At 40.2% G+C, this 17,824-nt stretch overlaps 1 protein-coding gene across 1 annotated transcript in view; it reads right to left on the reverse strand.

Annotated features, from left to right (window-relative positions):
* SPON1 (spondin 1) overlaps positions 1-17,824 on the reverse strand; it is a 181,737-nt gene that overhangs the window by 3,975 nt on the left and 159,938 nt on the right. The window contains exons 8-15 of the mRNA XM_068194719.1: positions 8,347-8,548; positions 7,378-7,518; positions 6,967-7,042; positions 6,351-6,533; positions 5,196-5,366; positions 3,580-3,747; positions 2,503-2,667; positions 867-1,130 (exon numbers count right to left, since the gene is read on the reverse strand). Coding sequence (XP_068050820.1) covers positions 867-1,130; positions 2,503-2,667; positions 3,580-3,747; positions 5,196-5,366; positions 6,351-6,533; positions 6,967-7,042; positions 7,378-7,518; positions 8,347-8,548 — 1,370 coding nt within the window. The remainder of the gene's footprint in view (positions 1-866; positions 1,131-2,502; positions 2,668-3,579; positions 3,748-5,195; positions 5,367-6,350; positions 6,534-6,966; positions 7,043-7,377; positions 7,519-8,346; positions 8,549-17,824) is intronic.

Raw genomic sequence — 17,824 nt, forward strand, 5'->3', positions numbered from 1 at the left:
TTGGAAAAGCAGTTTGAGAAGATCTCTTGGAGCAGCCTGAGTCTGAATTACGCTGCTGAGGTAGAAATGAGCTCAGTTTTGAAATTCAGCATTGGATCCAGAAACAAGTATTTTAAATGTTTGAAGCTAACAAGATGTAAAGATTGCCCCCCACATCTGCAGAAACTGCACTCAGTCCTTTGCCAGGTGTAAAGTTTAAACTTCTTCACAATTTTGTGTGGAGTAGCTAAAATATTTTTAGTGCTGAGACATGGACAGATGTGGGCCTTTCTCCATGGTGCCCTAAGCTTAGGCTGGGTGATTTCGGTGATGGGCGAGCAATGCATGTGGCTGTTTTATTGACTGAAGTGCTGAAGATGCTCTCACAGAATGTGGTGGAGCTGCTCACAAACTCCTGTTGATGCCTCAGGTTTCAGCTTTCGTATTTCTCAGATTCCATGCTGCTTTAGTGTGTGGGTCTGAGCTTCACACGAGGGGATGGTGAGCTCTCTGCACAGAGCAGGGAGACAAAACAATTCCTGCTCCAGCTGGGCACCAAGGACAAATGACCCAAATCTCAGCCCAAGAGCACCAACAACGTGGGCTGGAGAGAGAAAAACAAGCAGGATGGGACTGCATGGGCTAAAGCTGGAATGGGACAGTGAACTCCAGTGTGCCAATGGAGCAGAGCTGATCACAGTGAGAGCCCCCGGGAGCGCTCGTGCATTTTGGGACCATTTTGGGTTGTGCTGCCCAAGGTGGATCTATTGAGGCCTCTTAATAAATCCCTACTTTTTTCTTAAGCTCTGTCTAGTCTCTGTTCTAGGTCAGCCTTCACAAGGCATCGCTGTCATGCAGAAAACCACTAAAGTTGGTTTCACACTCACCTGGATATTGCTCACTATCTAAATTCTTCTTTGCTTGTTCGCTTCTCCTTTTCTCCCGCGCCTCCTTCCAGCGCCTTTTTTCCATCCCTGCTCCCCTCAGGCACTTCCTCACTCTGCATTTGGTGCGCTGGACGGTCTCGGGGCAGGCTGTTCCCCCAAACTGGGGCTCTATTTTAATCATCCTCGTCCTGATCATGTGGCCCTTGCCACAGGAGGTGTTGCACTCGGACCACTGGGACCACTCCGTCAGCTCACAGTGGATGGCTGCAGGCAATAAGGAACACAAAAAAATGACAGAAAATCCATGAGATGTAAACACAGAAACACACAGATGTGCCTGATGAATGTCTACACCTCAACTACACGGACTCTACTTAAGCCTCCAATCTTCTATGCATTTGTTTGGAGGCTGCCTGTCAGAATTTTCTGAGTCCATTTCTAGCAGAAGTGTTATTTGACACGCTCTTCGATTTCTTCTTCAAGAGTGGTGCTGGCAGATCACTAAAATTACAAAGAACATATAAATAATTCTCCTGTGCCTTCTTCAATTTTCCCACCCATCTGTCTGTTTTGTAATGAAAAGCTGAAAATTGAGTTATATTTAAAAATAATTTGCTGCCTCTGAGATCTGAGCCTTGCTTTGCTGGCAGTGTTATGCAATAAGCCACATTCACTAATACCATGATATCTTAAAAGTCTTCATCTTTCAGCACTGCTTAACACTTACAGCCCCAGTGAATAAAAATCAAAATGATATTTCACATTATTTAAGAAAAGCTGAATGAGCAATTACAGTTTAAAAGCCTTTTTAACCAATAATTTCTGTGAAAAATAATGTAATTTGTGATAAAACCTCATAAACCAGCTGGAAACAGGATGCTAAAGGCAATCATATCTCATTCATTCAGCAGTGCCTTGGGCTATCACACTTCACAAAGATGGAATAGCAACTAGAAATTTTCTCTACCCAAGAAGTGGGGGATTTTAATGGAATAAGGTAAAAAAAATCTCTGCAGCTGCCTCCACACCATCCAGCAGCAGGTTGCAAAGTGATACCATTCAGAGGTGTATCAAAGGTGGGAAAATGCCTCTTTTGTGCTCTTCCTGAGCTAAAAGAATCACACAGGTGATTTCAACTCTTCTTTCTTTCTTTCCTCGCACACGGTCTGCATTTGAGTGATAAACCAAGTTTGATAATTCTGAGTTATTTCCTACAGGGGAGTTGCCTGGAGCTGCAGTGTGTTAAACATGCAGAGCTGTATTCCCATGGAAATACTGGGAATCAGCATGGGGTGAAGTAGGGCGAGCTGAATTTCAGACACAGTTGTATTTCAGCTCTCAGTTGCTGAAAGTGTAAAATAATAATACTTATTAATATTATCATTAATATTTTTATTTTATTTTATTTTATTATTTTGTTTTATTTTATTTTATTTTGTTTTATTTTATGTTATTTTATTTTATTTTATTTTATTTTATTTTATTTTATTTTATGTTATTTTATTTTATTTTAAACAATGCACACTTGATAACCCGCCTGTCTAAGAAGTGATGCTAAGAAGTGGTGATGGAGGTTTGATCCATAGATTTTGACACCTAATTAGCCTCCTCTTCCCAGGGAATTCTCCAAACTTACGGCACTCTGGCAGCATGCATTTCTCTGCTTGCTCCAGCTCCTCGTTGCAGTCTCCCAGCTCAGCAGCAGATTTCAGCATCCTCTGCCTGGTTCTCATTCCCTTCCCACAGGTTACACTGCAGTCACTCCACTCAGACCAGGGAGAGAGCAGGCAGGGGATGGTATCTGGTAGGAAATTAAAAGGTAATGAAATCTTATTATTAACAATTTCTTATTATAAATAAATGATGAAGGTATGCATTTTGAAAATAATACAGGTGGAAAATGCGCTACGTTTTATCTGTCATCAGCCAATTATACTTTCTTGTCACAAGCTGAATGGTTCTGCTGAAGAAGCTCAGAAAATTTTATATTAAATTGAAAGGTTTGCTTGATTTAAATATCTTTGCTATCTTTTCCTGTATCTAAGTCATATCTGCTGGGTCTCAGTGCATCTGGGGAATAAATAGTTTAAGGAGATAGGTTTCAATCATAACTCCTGTAAAAACAAAATAATAAAGGATTGTTGCATTGAACAGAACTGGAAGTCAACTTAATTTAGTTTAACAAGTGAAACTTCCATATTTAATCTACCAAAATAATTTTTAATCATCTCTGATGAAAATTTAATATTTTCTAAGAAATAGAAAATTTCTTAGAAAATATAAATTTTCTAAGAAATGAATAGTGACAGTAAAGGATATGGCTGGCTGATTTCACAAAAGAAACACCTAAATTTCTGAAATTTTCAGGGGTTAAAAGGGTAGGGCACTGTTTTATGTGTTTTATTCTAGCCTTATGGTCAAATACACCTCATATTGCATAACTTAGAGTTGTTTAGGTGTGGCTTGCTGGTACACACACCGCTGTGTGGGTCACGCAGCAAAGGACACCGCTGAACATTTTTTATTGAAGCTCTCATCCTGATACTCAGTGTGCTACTTAATTCACAGTCCCTAAGATTTTTCTCCCAACTTGAAGGAGGACAAGGGAAAGCAGCATTGTCCCTGGTTTAGCTGTGTTCTTTGTGTGCTGGGGCAATGTGTCAGAAATGATGTTTCTTTCCAGAGCAGGGCAGAGGAGCTCCTGGCCACTCACGGCATTCGGGCATCATGCATTTCTCTGCCTCGGTGGTTTCTGCCTTGCACATGGATCCATCAGCAGGAGTCATCTTGATCATCCTGTGCCTTCTCTTCATGCCCGTGCCACAGCTGGCACTGCACTCGTCCCACTCGCCCCATTCCGTGACAAGGCAGCTGCTGGGAGCTGTTCAAAGAGGACAGAGAAAATTGTTCATCAGTATCACGGGCTCAGCTGAGTAGGAAGGGAGCTCCAAGGATACTGGAGTCCAACTCTTGGCCCTGCACAGGGTCATCCCCAAGAGTCACACCATGTCCTTGGGAGTGTTGTCCGAACCCTTCTTGAGCTCCTTGAGGCTTGGTTCTCTGACCACTTCCCTGGGGACCCTGTTTCAGTGCCCAAATTTTTTCTGATATCCAAACTAAACCTCCTGTAACACAACTTCAGGCCATTCCCTTGGCTCCTGTCACTGCCACACAGAGCAGAGATCAGTGCCTGCTCCTCCTGTTCCCCTCAAGAGGAATTCGTAACTGCACTGAGGTCTCCCCTCAGCCACTGCTCACACTTCTCCTCTGGAGCCTTTACCATCCTAGTGGTCTCCTTTGGTCACTCTCTAATGGCTTCATAACTCCTTTGGTATTGTGGCACCCAAACCTGCCCCCAGCACTCAAGGTGGGGCTGCCCCAGCTCAGGGCAGAGTGGGACAATCCCCTCCCTTGCCCAGCTGGTGATGCTGTGCCTGATGTCCCCAGGACAGGGATGTCCCTCCTGGCTCCAGGGCACTGCTGGCTCACATTCAGCTGCCAAGGACCCCCAGGTCCCTTTTCCTGGCACTGCTTTCCAGTGTCTCGTTCCCCAGCTAATGCTTTTTCTCTTCAAGCCAGGTCTCCTAAGCTCTCAGAGATAAGCATTATACCCTTGATAGCTCAGCACCCTCAGGTGGCATAAGAGAAGCAGGATGGCTCCTGTGACAGTGTTGGAAACAAAAAGTTTTAATAAAAGGCAAAATAAAAAAGCTCTTTACAGAGATAAACCGAGCCAGGGCAAGAGGTTCTTGCTCCTGCTAAAACACTTCACAAAAGCCATTACTTCTTTTGTTCTCTTCTTTTTCTAGGGAATTGCTTAGGCGGGGCTTTTTGGCTCCTGTCCAATTAGCTATTCTTAGGTTTGAGGTGAGGTCTCCATGGTCCTATCAGGTGTCTTTTAACCAAATTGAGGAGAGCAACCTCTGGGCTTTTTTCCTTTTTAAGGAGACAAAGGGGAACTTGTTTACTCCCTCAACAGGAGGCACATTCCTACACCCAGTCTGTCTGTACATCCAGGGTTGCCCCATCCCAGGTGCAGAATCCTGCACTTTCCCTTGTTGAACTTCATGTGGTTGGTGATTGCACAGTTCTTTAATTTGTTGACATCTCTCTGCAGGGCCTCCCTGGTTTTGAGGGAGTCAGCAGCTCCTCCCAGTTTTGGATCATCTGGGAATTTGCTTAGTATCTCTTCCAATCTCGCATCCAAGTAATTTATTAAAGTATTGAAGAGCACAGGTCCTAAGATGGAGCTCTGTGGGACTCCAGTAAGACTCATATAAAAATTATTTGGGCCGTGCTGGCTTTTATGAAGCTGAATGAAATACTTACAGCATTCCTCATTTACAATACACTTCTCAGTCTCCTCAGTAGGCACTTTGCACATGGAGCCGTCCTCGGGGAACTGCTTTACGTATCTCTCCCTGGATCTCGTCCCCATCCCACAGGAGACGCTGCAGGGGGACCACGTAATCCAGTCAGACATCATGCAGGTGGAGCCATCTGCAACACAGAGAGCATTGCGGTGTGGGCACTGACAGAGCTGCTGCCCAGGTGTGTGCAGCATCCCTTTTCTGCTGCCTTTCCCACTCTCCTCTGCTGGTTCCTGTTGGAATGCATGAAATGGAAACCTCTCTGAGTCCCTCAGAGGGAAAAAGAAATGCAGAGTTTGGATCAGAACCTCTAGAGGAGCTGAAATATATTAAGGCACACAGACATGAAATAGAAGTGTAAGTTTTAGTTTTAAGTGGAAATATCTCTTAAGTGCCTTAAGAGACTGTGTTAGCTAGTAAAAGGCCCTAAAACCTAGTTTAAAGTTCAGTAACTTAGCTCCAGATGTAACAAAAACATAGCAGAACATCGCTTGCATTTCTAGATAGAATAGATAGAACTATGCAGGTAAATAGATAAAATTATGTATGTAGATTTTGGGTAAGAACTGACACTACTTTCACACATTAGAATTAAGCTCAGATTGGTGTAAAAAGAATGTTTTAGAATCCTGTTTTTAGCTGATTGGATGATTTATGAATAAAACCCCTGTACTGGGATGCAAAGAGGGAAGATGAAAGAAAGGAAGGAGAAGAAAAAATATGGGAGCTGTTGCTGCTGCTGCTGCTTGGGACTTTGTGCAGAAAACTTCTAGCACAGACTTTAATACTCTGAACTCCTTGCCTTCGAGACTGACGTATTCATGCAATAAACAACTTTACTACCACCAACAGTTGCTCTTGTCTCTTTGAGGACCCAAGACCCACAAAACCTCAACAGCATCCCTCACTCCTCTGCTTCATACTTCTGTGCACTTCATGCCCTGACAGAGCTGAGATGCAGAATTCACCACAGACAGCTGCCATTTGTGCTCTTCAGCAATTTTCTTTTGGCCACAACTCAGGCTGTACTACAGCAACCAACGTCCTTGAGAACTTTAAAGGAGCAGTAAACTCTACAAGTTGTTCTTCTCCTCCACCTTCCAATCCTGGTTACCTTCATCACTGCAGCCTGGGCCCATGCAGGGCTGGAAGTCTTGGGTGTCTGGGCAGGGCACGCTGAGGTCCAGCTGAGCTTTGAGCATTCTCTGTCTCATCCTCTTACCCTTTTCACAGGTAGAGGAGCTGCAGGCTGACCATGGGGACCAGTTTGAGTATATGCAAGTCTCAGGGGTGTCATCTGAAAAGTGAGGAAAGGCATTGAATGTTAAAAGTGGTCTTCCATTTTCCTCCTTTTTCTTGGCAAATGATTTCTTTAGATTCAAAGAGAATACATTATTTCCTTCTGCATTCTATCATCTCCATTTTGGCCCAGAAGAACAAAAGAATTTCTAATTGCCTTTTTATTTTAAAAAAATATATTTGAACCCCAAAAGTCTTCTCTCTTTTATTGCCTGTATTGTTATTGTCATCTCCTAGGCATACATGCAATTTCTTTTCTGTACAAGGGGAGGATAATAGAAAAGACCAGAAGAGTTGAAAACCTAAATCACTGTTAGACACTGAGTGGAATTTTTGCTCCTATGTCAGTTTTGTACCTTATCTACAAGTGACAGCAGGGAATGGAACAAAATATAAATTATTAGTAGCCCACAAACTAATTTCAAACGTACCTTCTTCTTTTTCCTCTGGTGCTAGGTCTGCCACAATATCATCTATGTTATCAGGAACGATATTGCATTGCTCCCCCTGCAAAAAAAGGATTGTGAACACTGAAGAGAGGGGACTCATCCATGAGGAGTTAAACCAGCACATTTTGAGGCACTACTGTGTCTGCAGCACCTTTTTCTCTTCAAATTACTAGATGTACGTAAAGAAAATCCCCAATTAAGCAGATGCAGTAACTGCCAGAATTAGGAGAACTAACACCTTAAGACAGTTTAAATATTTTTCTGCCATTATCTTTGCTGTAAGTAGGTTAAGGAGTTTAGATTTGGAGGGAAAGTGGAGAAAGAATGGATTGGTTTTTTGGTTTACAAAGTGGATTTTCGCTCGCTTGAGAATTTTGCTTCTATGTATTCTACCTTTCGTGCAATTCTCTCAATGACGACTCTGGCCACCAGCTTGATAGATCCTCCTTCTGGATCATAAAATGGGCTTTGAGGATGATCTAAGCTTGTAAGAGGTCTGATCTTCTCCTGAGGCACTGTAGGTTTGTTAGGAGACTGCAATCAAAAAGAAAAAAAAATGTTATAGAAGAAAATAATAGTTAATCTGCAGAAATTAAAACTCCCCTGTTTTTGCTAAACTGCAAAATTCCAGTGTGAGGCGAACTCAGTACACTCATACTTACTGGTATGGAGATTTTTTTTGTTTTGTTTTGTTTTTGTGGGATTTTTGTTTGTTTGGGGAGTTTTGTTGTTGGTTTTGCTCAGCTTTGCTGTGAGAAACAGTTGAAGTTCCCTGTGCCAAACAGAACAGCTGGCATTGGGTTGAAACAGCCCCAAACTGGAGTTGATGATGGCACTGCTTTGGTCTATACAAAAGGGCACCCAAGGGCTTGGTTGTGACCAAAGCCTCTGTTTTTTCAGTGCTGAACATAACAGGTGAACGTAAATGAGAAATTCTTTACTGTGCTGTGAGCAAGCCCTGGGAAAGACTGCCCAGAGCGGGTGCAGAGCCTCCCTCACTGGAGGCATTCAAGAGCGGTACGGAATCCTATAGCCTGCTCTAGGATGCCCCTGCCCCAACAGGGAGATTGGACCAGATGAGTCGCTGTGCATCCTTCCCACCTGACCCATCCCGTCCTTCTGTGGTAAAAATACCCCAGGTGGATGTCACATCATCCCACCAGTGCTAATGCTGAAGGAACTCAAGCAAAACCACCGCCAGTGGAGTGTAGTTAACACCTCTCTAAAAGAATTTGATTTTAAGAAAAATTTTAGTAGAGTAAAAAGTATAAAGGCATGGACGGCATCACCGTGGATCAAACTGCTCCCCAACTCCCCTGCTCTGAGGGGATAATTTGGATAAATTTCAGGTAGTGCCTATACCTCGTAGGTGACGCCGCTGTCGGTGCCGGCATCCCAGGGGATCAAATCCTGCACGACTTTCTGGACCCAGCCGCAGTCCTTGGTGCAGAGATCCTCGGCAGAGAGCCCCACGTTCCAGTCGGGGCTGGGGCCCAGCATGGTCAGGAAGGACATCAGGTGCCGGTGGCGATCCACGGAAAACTCAGCAGAGGGAGCAGCTCTCCTGCAAATCCGGAGGAAAGGCGTGAAGAACTGAGCCCAGAAAGCTGCAGCATCACCCAAGGAGGTTTGCACTTCAGTAGGTAAAAGAGATATAGTGTGGGCAATGGATTTGTAGAGGATTTTTAAAGTTTGATAAAAGGTTTACATAGTATTTCTTTGTATGCAAATCTTGAGATAAGCAATGTTGATTTAGAAATGTTATAGGATAGAATAGACATTGTTGAGAGAGAAATGGAACTAGAAACAAGTTTTAAAGGATGGTTTTGTGAATAAGATTAGATACTTTAGGAAAATAGAATTATGAACGATGTATAGTTTGATAAAAGGTTTGCACTTCAGTAGGTAAAAGAGATATAGTGTGGGCAATGGATTTGTAGAGGATTTTTAAAGTTTGATAAAAGGTTTACATAATATTTCTTTGTATGCAAATCTTGAGATAAGCAATGTTGATTTAGAAATGTTATAGGATAGAATAGACATTGTTGAGAGAGAAATGGAACTAGAAACAAGTTTTAAAGGATGGTTTTGTGAATAAGATTAGATACTTTAGAAAAATAGAATTATGAACGATGTATTGTAGTAGGATTTATGAGGGGTAATTTTAGATGATTCGTTTTAAGGTATTTATAATACGGTGTGATAAAGTTGATAGGTTAAGAAACATTTATAATGTATTGTAATGAGGAAATAGTTTTTGATTGTGATGGTGTGAATTATGATATTTGTATTGTCTCACCCTTCACATGAGACTAAAAATAGAATAAAAGTTTTTAAAATGCCTCTCAGCTGCCCCATCCCTGGGCCAGAAAAGAACTTACTCCAACAATATAGGAATACAGAGCTGCAGCAGTGTGCTTATGCATTAGTGGGATAATAATAATAATAATAATAAAAACATCTGTCAAAACACTTGCAAAAATTAGGGCTCAGCCGGGATTTGGCAGGTCCTGCCGCTGGGTGTGAGAACGCCTCTGTTCACCCTGGCGAGGGATTCTGCTGCATCACCCTGGGCTCTGCCCTGCTGACAGCATCTCCCACGTTCCAGTGCAAACGGCAACAAAACCAGCCCTGGCCGGAGGCTCCTGCTCACAGAAGAGGAGCTGGAGCCCTTCACGGCGTTTTTCTCATGGGCAACAACAAATGCAGAATTATTTAAAAAGTCATTTTGCTAATTCTGTTCTAAATTCTGGTCTGATGTCAATGCAAATTTTCTACAGCTACAGGGCTTGGGTTAATAGAGTCAAGTTGAGGTTTTGTTTTTTTTTTTCTTTTCAATTTTATGCCAAAATACACTGGATCACAGTATCTACAGACCACATTTATTTTAAATGTGGCATATTTTTACACTCTTATTTGTCCTTCCTCTTTTTAGTTAGGTAACCAATAATAATGCCCATGCATGCTTAATAGTGCACAGACACTGTTCTACTGTAGTCATAAGGAGTTTATTCTTCCTATAAATGCTTGTAAAAATGTGGTATTTATTTGTGGGATTTTTTCTGGCTCAAAGCACTCTCAGTACATTAAGAAAACCAGAACAGCTCGAAGACAATGATTTTTTCAGTAGCTATCACAAAGTTTCAAAAGTAAGATATCTAAATTTAGCATGTTTAGTTCCCCTTCAATAGGCAAGTTAAGAAGAATTCCCTAATATGTAAAATGTTCGGGCCACTTCTGTTCCTGAGTCTTCAGAAGTTGTTGCTTACTGTGTAAGTTATCTTATGTTGAATTAAAGACTCTGAGTAGAAGAGTTGCTAAGTGTTTGATGCCATTAATCCTGCCTTTCCCAGAAAGAAATGCAAATTACTTTTATTTTATTAGAGATAGAAGTCTGATTTCAGTTTATCTAATGCAAAGTCATAAAATAATGAATGACAGTATCGATTTCCCTCAGTGAATGCAGTATCCTGATATATTTGTCAAGCACAGAGCCGTGATTAGTCTTAAAAAGCCTATTAGATGACTTCAAGTATCTAAAGGATTTACTGCATTAGAAGGGTTTCTAAGAATTCCCTATAGGAATTCTACATTTCAAACAGGGTAAGCAATACACTGTAAAAATATCAGAGAGATGTGTGTTTGTGTAGCTGATGTTTAGATGGAGAGTATGTCCAACATGGGCATGGCAGAACATCATATTCATCATGATGTTAACTTAAATAAGAATATGTTTGTATTTCAATTATATATATATTATTTATTATAACGTTGTTATTTATATTTATTTTTCTATTATATATTACTTATATTTTAATAATAGTGTTAATTAAATTATAACAATATGGGTGTTGAAACCCTGTTAAGGAACACTTCGGTGTGAGATTCACTCTGCCTTCAAGATTTTGGATGTATTAAATATCAGTAAACTTGAGCCTGCCATAATTTTCCAGTTTGGAGCACTTTGCCAAAAATCACCTATCTTCTGCTCCTTTGGTAGGGCAGGTAGATAATGTTATGGCCATTTAACTGTATTTTATCCTGTAACAAATTAAGAAAGAAAAGTGAAAATTCATAGAGGACAAATGGAGGCCTTCTCTTCTCTCTTCTCTTCTCTTCTCTTTTCTTCTCTTCTCTTCTCTCTTCTCTTCTCTTCTCTTCTCTTCTCTTCTCTTCTCTTCTCTTCTCTTCTCTTCTCTTCTCTTCTCTTCTCTTCTCTTCTCTTCTCTTCTCTTCCTCTCCCTTCCTCCACTTCTGCTCAGACATTTTCCAAATGCATGCAAATTTGACAAATACTTGTGAGGAGTATGGATACAAACTTGAACAACAGTTGTTTAATGTTTCCCAACATCCAAAATCCAGAGTCCTTCCTAAATTGCTGTAATTAAGGGGAAATTGACTGATTTAAGCCACCACCCATAACTTCTACCCAGGTGAAGGGATAGGCACAGACTGGGCTCATACAAGAGAAAATTCTGGGGGCTTTTGTTAGCTTTTTTAATAATCTGACAAATTTCAGCTCTTTCCAGTGTCCACATGAATGACAGATTTATGAAGCTGGCAGGAACCTAAATTCTTCCTGCATCCCTCAGCCACACATCTGGCTCAAATGCCTTAAGACTGCACTGTGGATCTCCATGAAGGAAACCAGTGCAAAAATGTGTTCAGTACACCCTAAACCCAACTTTTTTTCATTTTTCTATTATCAACACTTTGGATAAAATAGGAATTTGGATCATCTTATTTCTCTTTAACAATTTTAGATGTTCTTCTGCAACAGGTTGAGCATGTCTGGTAAAGCCCAGAGGAAAGCCTAAAGTGTAAATAACTTGTCCATTTTCTGCAAAAGACAAATGTGTCCCTTTTCCTTCCCCTGCACAAATAAATGCCTAAAACCGGTGGCAAATGAGAGTTGCAGAGCAAATCCTGACCATTAGAAGAGTGCCAGGTGAGAGGCCTGAGAGCCCCACAGGGCAGGGGAGCCCTGCTTTCCCTGGCTGAAGCAGAGAGTGATTTTCCACTGGGAGCCTGAGCAGCCTGCTGGCAATTCCTGTCACACAGCACAGAGTGAGGCAAGTCCCAGGCAGCATCCTGCATCCTGTTTTCCATTTCCTTTATTTCTATCCAATTCTATTTTTGTTAGCAGGATTAGGAGCTCCAGCTACAGGGATGCCATATACTGAGCAGTGTAGGAAAATGGTCTTGTTTTCTCCCAGTTTTTGTGTTTTGGACTGTGGGTTTTTCTATATTTTTTCTTTTTATATATATATTTTTTTTCCTTTTAAGGCTGAAAGAGCACAAACATGATTTTGCTTCACAAGTTTTCTCCCTTAGTGACAACCTAGTTGCTGTCACTGCTGAGGGTGGGGGTTAAGGAAGTCTTTGACAAACCATCAGAAAACTCAGCTTGCTGCAAGACATGTTTTTGAGTGTTGAATCAATATTGTTGTGTTCTACTGAGGTCCATGAGAAAGGAAAGAGAGCACACATATGGAAGGTGGTGGTGTAGAGTGGCTGAATAAAAATAACAAATATAATATTTGGCAGAATAAAAAAAATTGTGGTTACTTTTGGTTTGATATTTGATTAGCAAAGTAAAAGAAGTGATTAGTAAGTAAAAGAAGATGCAAAAGACAGCCTAAGCATATACTCTATTTTATTTTTTTGATAATAAGATCATTTATAGGGTTAAGATTTTGCCCCCTTTTGAAATTAAATTCTAATTCAGGCAGTATTACAGATTTATACAGGGGGAACAAAATCTGATATCTACCATGGTCTGAATAACGATATGGAGAGTAAGGTTGCTGGAAACAGCTTACACCTCTCCAGATTTTTTCACAGAGCTGTGTTAAGGTATGATCACCCTAACCCCATTCTTAGGGTCTGGATCCTAGATTTATTTGAGTGTACCAGGATCTGATTTCACTTGTGCCCAGGATGGTGCAGTAGTCTTTTCAAATAGGAAGAAAAATGTGGAAACACAGAAACTATTCTAAGTCTGATGAGAGGGAGAGGGTTGAAATTACTGTGGACCACATTGCCGCTGCTTTCGTCTCAGTGGTCCTGATGATCAGAAAACAGTTTATTTTTTTTTTTTTAATTAAGAGTTTAGCTGATTACAGGACCATGAAAACTGTAATTTTCAGAAACACCAAATGAACCTTCCATTCTACTTCTAGTTAGCAAAAGTAGCATCCTTCTTTTTTTAGAGACTTGCACTTTATCACAACTACAATTTCCAGGACGAACATTCCTATTGACTCATCTCTAAAACCTTTTGCTATTGATACAAATAACACTGTGAACATGGAAACAAACTTCACACCCTTGAACTTCCTACCAGCAGCACTTACACAACACCTCTTTTATTGAATACACCTTAAAGTCAGAACATCCTGAAAAGTGAAATAGCTTCAAAGAAAAGAGAGGAAGGGAATTAAGATCCCAAAATGAATGGAAAATACCCTTAGAAGTCTGCAACCAACAGAGCAAAGTGGTGTATTAATCAGAAAGCCATTTATGAAGTGATGGAAATTACTATTTCCTGCATGGAAAACAAAGTTCTATGCACAGGGATCAACACCTGACCATAAATCCAGAGTTCCAGGTTGCACAGAAGGAGGAGGAGGAGGATCTTCAGTTCTGATTAAATGCAGGGCAGGTAAGAACTTTAGCTAATGGGTAATTTAAACTTGTGTATGTTCCAAAAGGGCTAGAGAAAGGAAAGCTACAATAACATGAGCACTGAATCAATGAAATTTGATTGACATCCATATAAAAAGTTGCAAAGCACATTAATAGCAAGTTGGTTTCTCTGAGCACCAAAACAGAGGAGGTGAGAGGAGGAGTTTGGCTATTTTATTTCATAGGGAAGGAATGAAGAAAGACAGAAAACTTATACATTTACCGTTTGGACTACAAAACCCCCCAACATAACAACCTCTTACCTTGCTGTGTGTCAGCTTTTAAACTGAGAATGTTGCTATGACCGGTTAAAAGGGGTGGATATGGTATTGCATATTGAACTAGGGGATTATATCATTACCACTGGCATTTAAACCAGGCATCAGAACAAATGCTGCTCTAAAATATCAATTATCTGAGTGTTTTTAGAAAGCATTACAAAAGGAAGGGACTTAGTGCACACATTTCAGGTATTTTCATGTTGTCCTATAAGCATGCCTGGATTGCTAGTGTAGATAATAATGACATATTTATTCATTAGAACATCAGCTATTTGATTTAATACTTCCATTTATCAATGGACATACCTTGATGATGTGATTAACAACTGTGAGCAGGTTTTCTACACTGCAAGAAAACCTCAGGTACCTCAAGTTAGGACTGCAGCTTGTGAAACTGAGGATTGTTTTGTGTGTTCTTTGCAGTTTGTCACAAAGAAAGTGTGGTTATGGTGCTGGCAATATTTACTCCTGCTTAGAAGAGCTTTGTGCCTCTTCTTTGATTATTTACTGTGCATTTACAATCAAACCATGTTTCAGGAGTCTCTGGACGGATTCAGAAAATTTCTCTTCGTTTCCCAGGAGCTTTGGGGCTACAAATTGTCTGCCTGGAGTAATTACAGCTGTATTTACACAGGAAATCCCAGGGGTGTTGCAAGAGCACTGTTGCTGTGTATCTGTCTGCAGACCCTGCTTGGCCTGAGAAGCAGCAGTGGCAGAGCAGCTCCTCAGCCTGGCCTGGAACATCCCAGCCTGAGGTCTGGTCCTCCCCTGGTAGCAGTATCAGACAAACAGCACAGATCTGTTTATGATCTGGTTAGAAATGAACTCTGATTTGCTACCAGCTTAACTCATTCTGGGTGTTAGATTACAGCAAACATCTCCTTTTAACAAAAGATATCACTCTAATCAATAGTATTGATGGTGTCTTTAACAAATTACATCATCAATACTATTGATTGGAATACCTAAAAAATGTGGATACTCCTTCAAAATCCTTTAAAGAATTTTAAAGTAATACTGTCCTACTTCCCAAAACCATTTGATTTGCAAATATCCTAAGATGAGAATTGCATTTTGCATTTCCCCAGTCCCAGTGTAACCTCTGAAGATGCCCAGCACCTTGATTAATAAATGCAAAATCCTGTTCATGCAGCATCCCTCTCCATCCAACATGCACATACCTTTTGGTGTCTGGAGATGGGAACTGGGGTAAATGTTTAATTACCATTTCATTAATAACAAAATGCAAAGGGGTAAAAATTAGCAGGTTGAAATGTTGCAAACAGAGTTGTGCTCACTAGAAATTGAAATGGCAAATCATCCCAGTTACTCAGTGAGTATTTACACAGGAACGAGGAGGCAGGATCAGTGACCACACGTGTAATTGCATGGAAATGATGCTGACGTGATTACTCACCATATTATAAAGGGAAAGTATTTGGCTCAAGGAAAGACAGCAGATGGTAGGGAAATAAACATAAAACTGTAACTACCAATGGGAGGAACATGTAGAGAAAGAAAAAATTCAAGGGATGAGATGATTGCAGAATGGGATGAGGAAGTTTGATTTAACTGGATGGCCTTTAATTTCCTTGAACAATGAGTACAAAGTTCTTGCAGGGATTTTTCTTAATTAATTCTTGTCCATGTTTTAATACTTAACTTTTTTCCTTGGCTAGTGACATCTGCATTTTAAGTGGAAAGTAAATGGTGACAGAAAATGGAGCTGCCATATGTGCTTGCTCTGATGAAAAAAAGATTGATAATTTTTTTTTTCTTTTCCAACAAACACATATGTTTTTACCTAGAGCTCTTTTCTCCTTGAGATTGGATTATGAATTTCTTAACGTGGGTGTCAGACCATCTGTCAGACAATGAAGTTTCCCTAGGTCTCAGTAATACCCTCAAGTAATGACACTTAAGACAATTCTTGTTTGTAAGTGTGATGTAGTTTTGGGATTTTTTTTTAGTCAACAAATGTATATAAAGTTATATAAATGTATATAAGTTGTAAAAATTGTACATGTAATAAGTTGTACATATAAATTTATGTAACTCTAAATTGCACTCAGCTGACATGGATTCAGGTAACAGGGTACTACACAATAGCATGGATGCCAAAAGAGGCAGAAATTTTTTGCCTTGAGCTGCTAAAACACAATTCAGCAGAGTTTTGACCTGATGTCTCAGAAAAAATAAGAGACTGAGTTATTTTTTCATTTAAATGGAGCTCTGTAGAGACTATTAAAATAGAGCAGCCAGGTTGTGAGATCAGGGTATGTTGTTGGGTTCACTCATTCCCATTAAGTTCTTGAAGTATCAATAAAACGGAAATCTATATGCTTAAAGATTTTATCTTACATTAGTTATCCAAATATATACATGCACTTTGAGCCCAATTTCACCCTGTCTCAAATAAAAATGCCTGATATTCTATATGGATTTTTAAAATATGTATTATTGCTGAGGTATATCTTCTGAGACTTTTTGGTGTGACAAATATATCTACTTTATGGAACAAAAGTATAATTTATATTTAAAGAAACCCTAAATAGAATTTATCTTTTCAAGATGAAAGAAAAAAAAGGATTTCCATTTAGGTCCAATTCTTACAGGAAAGCTTGCATTTTGAAGTCAAAGCCTTTTAACAAAAGTGCTTTGATTAGTTTTGCTGATGGATAATCTGTTCATTCAACAAAACCCTTGCCTGCATCCAGCTGTCAGGAGCTCAGGACACAACCAAACCTTCCAAAGCCAGACAGGTGGGGGTCACCTGAGGGTTTGGGGTCTGTAGGACAGGACACCAACAGTGTGAAGGAATAAGATGCAGCAGGAAGTAAGGAAGGATGTGGCACAGGAAATTTTCTGACATAAAATACATTTTAACCATTAGCAAAACACAGAGCTGGAGCACTCGAACTATTTCACAGCTCCAGAGAAACTGATGTATTTTTCTTCATGTTATCAAAAGTCACAGCTGACTTTCCCCTGTATTTTGTTTTTTTTTTTTTTTTTTTATACTGGATTGTCCTTTCTGCATTACAGTTTCTGATTAGATTGGGGGTTAGGATTCTATTTTTTGACAGTATTAAACTTCACTGGATGAATCCCAGTTATCAATAAAATCATAAAAGGAGAAAATAGCTGAGCCAGACACATCATTGTGTTGCCATAGAAACAAGAGACTCTGTCTGGCCTCCTCATTCCTGTCGTTTTGTACACAAAACCTCCAAACTTTGAAAATGTTTCCTGGTACCACACTGCCATTTTGGGGAAGGAAACTTAATTTCCAGCAGGACTGACAGATATTGGCTCTTACCCCATTTTAGGGTAGATAGCACAATGTGACAAAGGGGGATGACAAGAGAGAGATAAGGATTCCTGGGGGGGGGGAAAAGACCCTCCAGAGATCTACAGAAATAAAACCTGAAGACACAGGCTGTAATGGCACCACTGAAACAAAATGTTGCCTTGCAAGAATAAAAATAGCTGCTTTATAGGACAACATATTTGGGGGAAAGCAACAGAAATCATTGCAGGCCCTCATTGTATTAAATTCCTGGGATGCATATCATGAAACAACTAAAGTTAATATGAATTTTAATGCTCCAATTGTACATCCACACTCATAAAAGTTTACTTTAGAAAGATCAGAGCTACAAGAACATCATATATTCATTTTTTTCCTGACATATTTTTTTGGAGGAGTGGGTACCATAGAACGACTAGAAAGTTCTGGGAGTATCAACTGCTGCTTCCAAAGCTTAGGTCTAACTAGATCTACTGAAAGTCCAAAGCCAGAAATGTTCTTTTTTAAAGATTGCACTTCTGTTCCCTTCTGAGGAGTTGATTATGAAACCTGAGTTTTTGAA

Source organism: Anomalospiza imberbis, chromosome 6 (assembly GCF_031753505.1).
Source record: "Anomalospiza imberbis isolate Cuckoo-Finch-1a 21T00152 chromosome 6, ASM3175350v1, whole genome shotgun sequence".
Classification (NCBI taxonomy): domain Eukaryota; kingdom Metazoa; phylum Chordata; class Aves; order Passeriformes; family Viduidae; genus Anomalospiza; species Anomalospiza imberbis.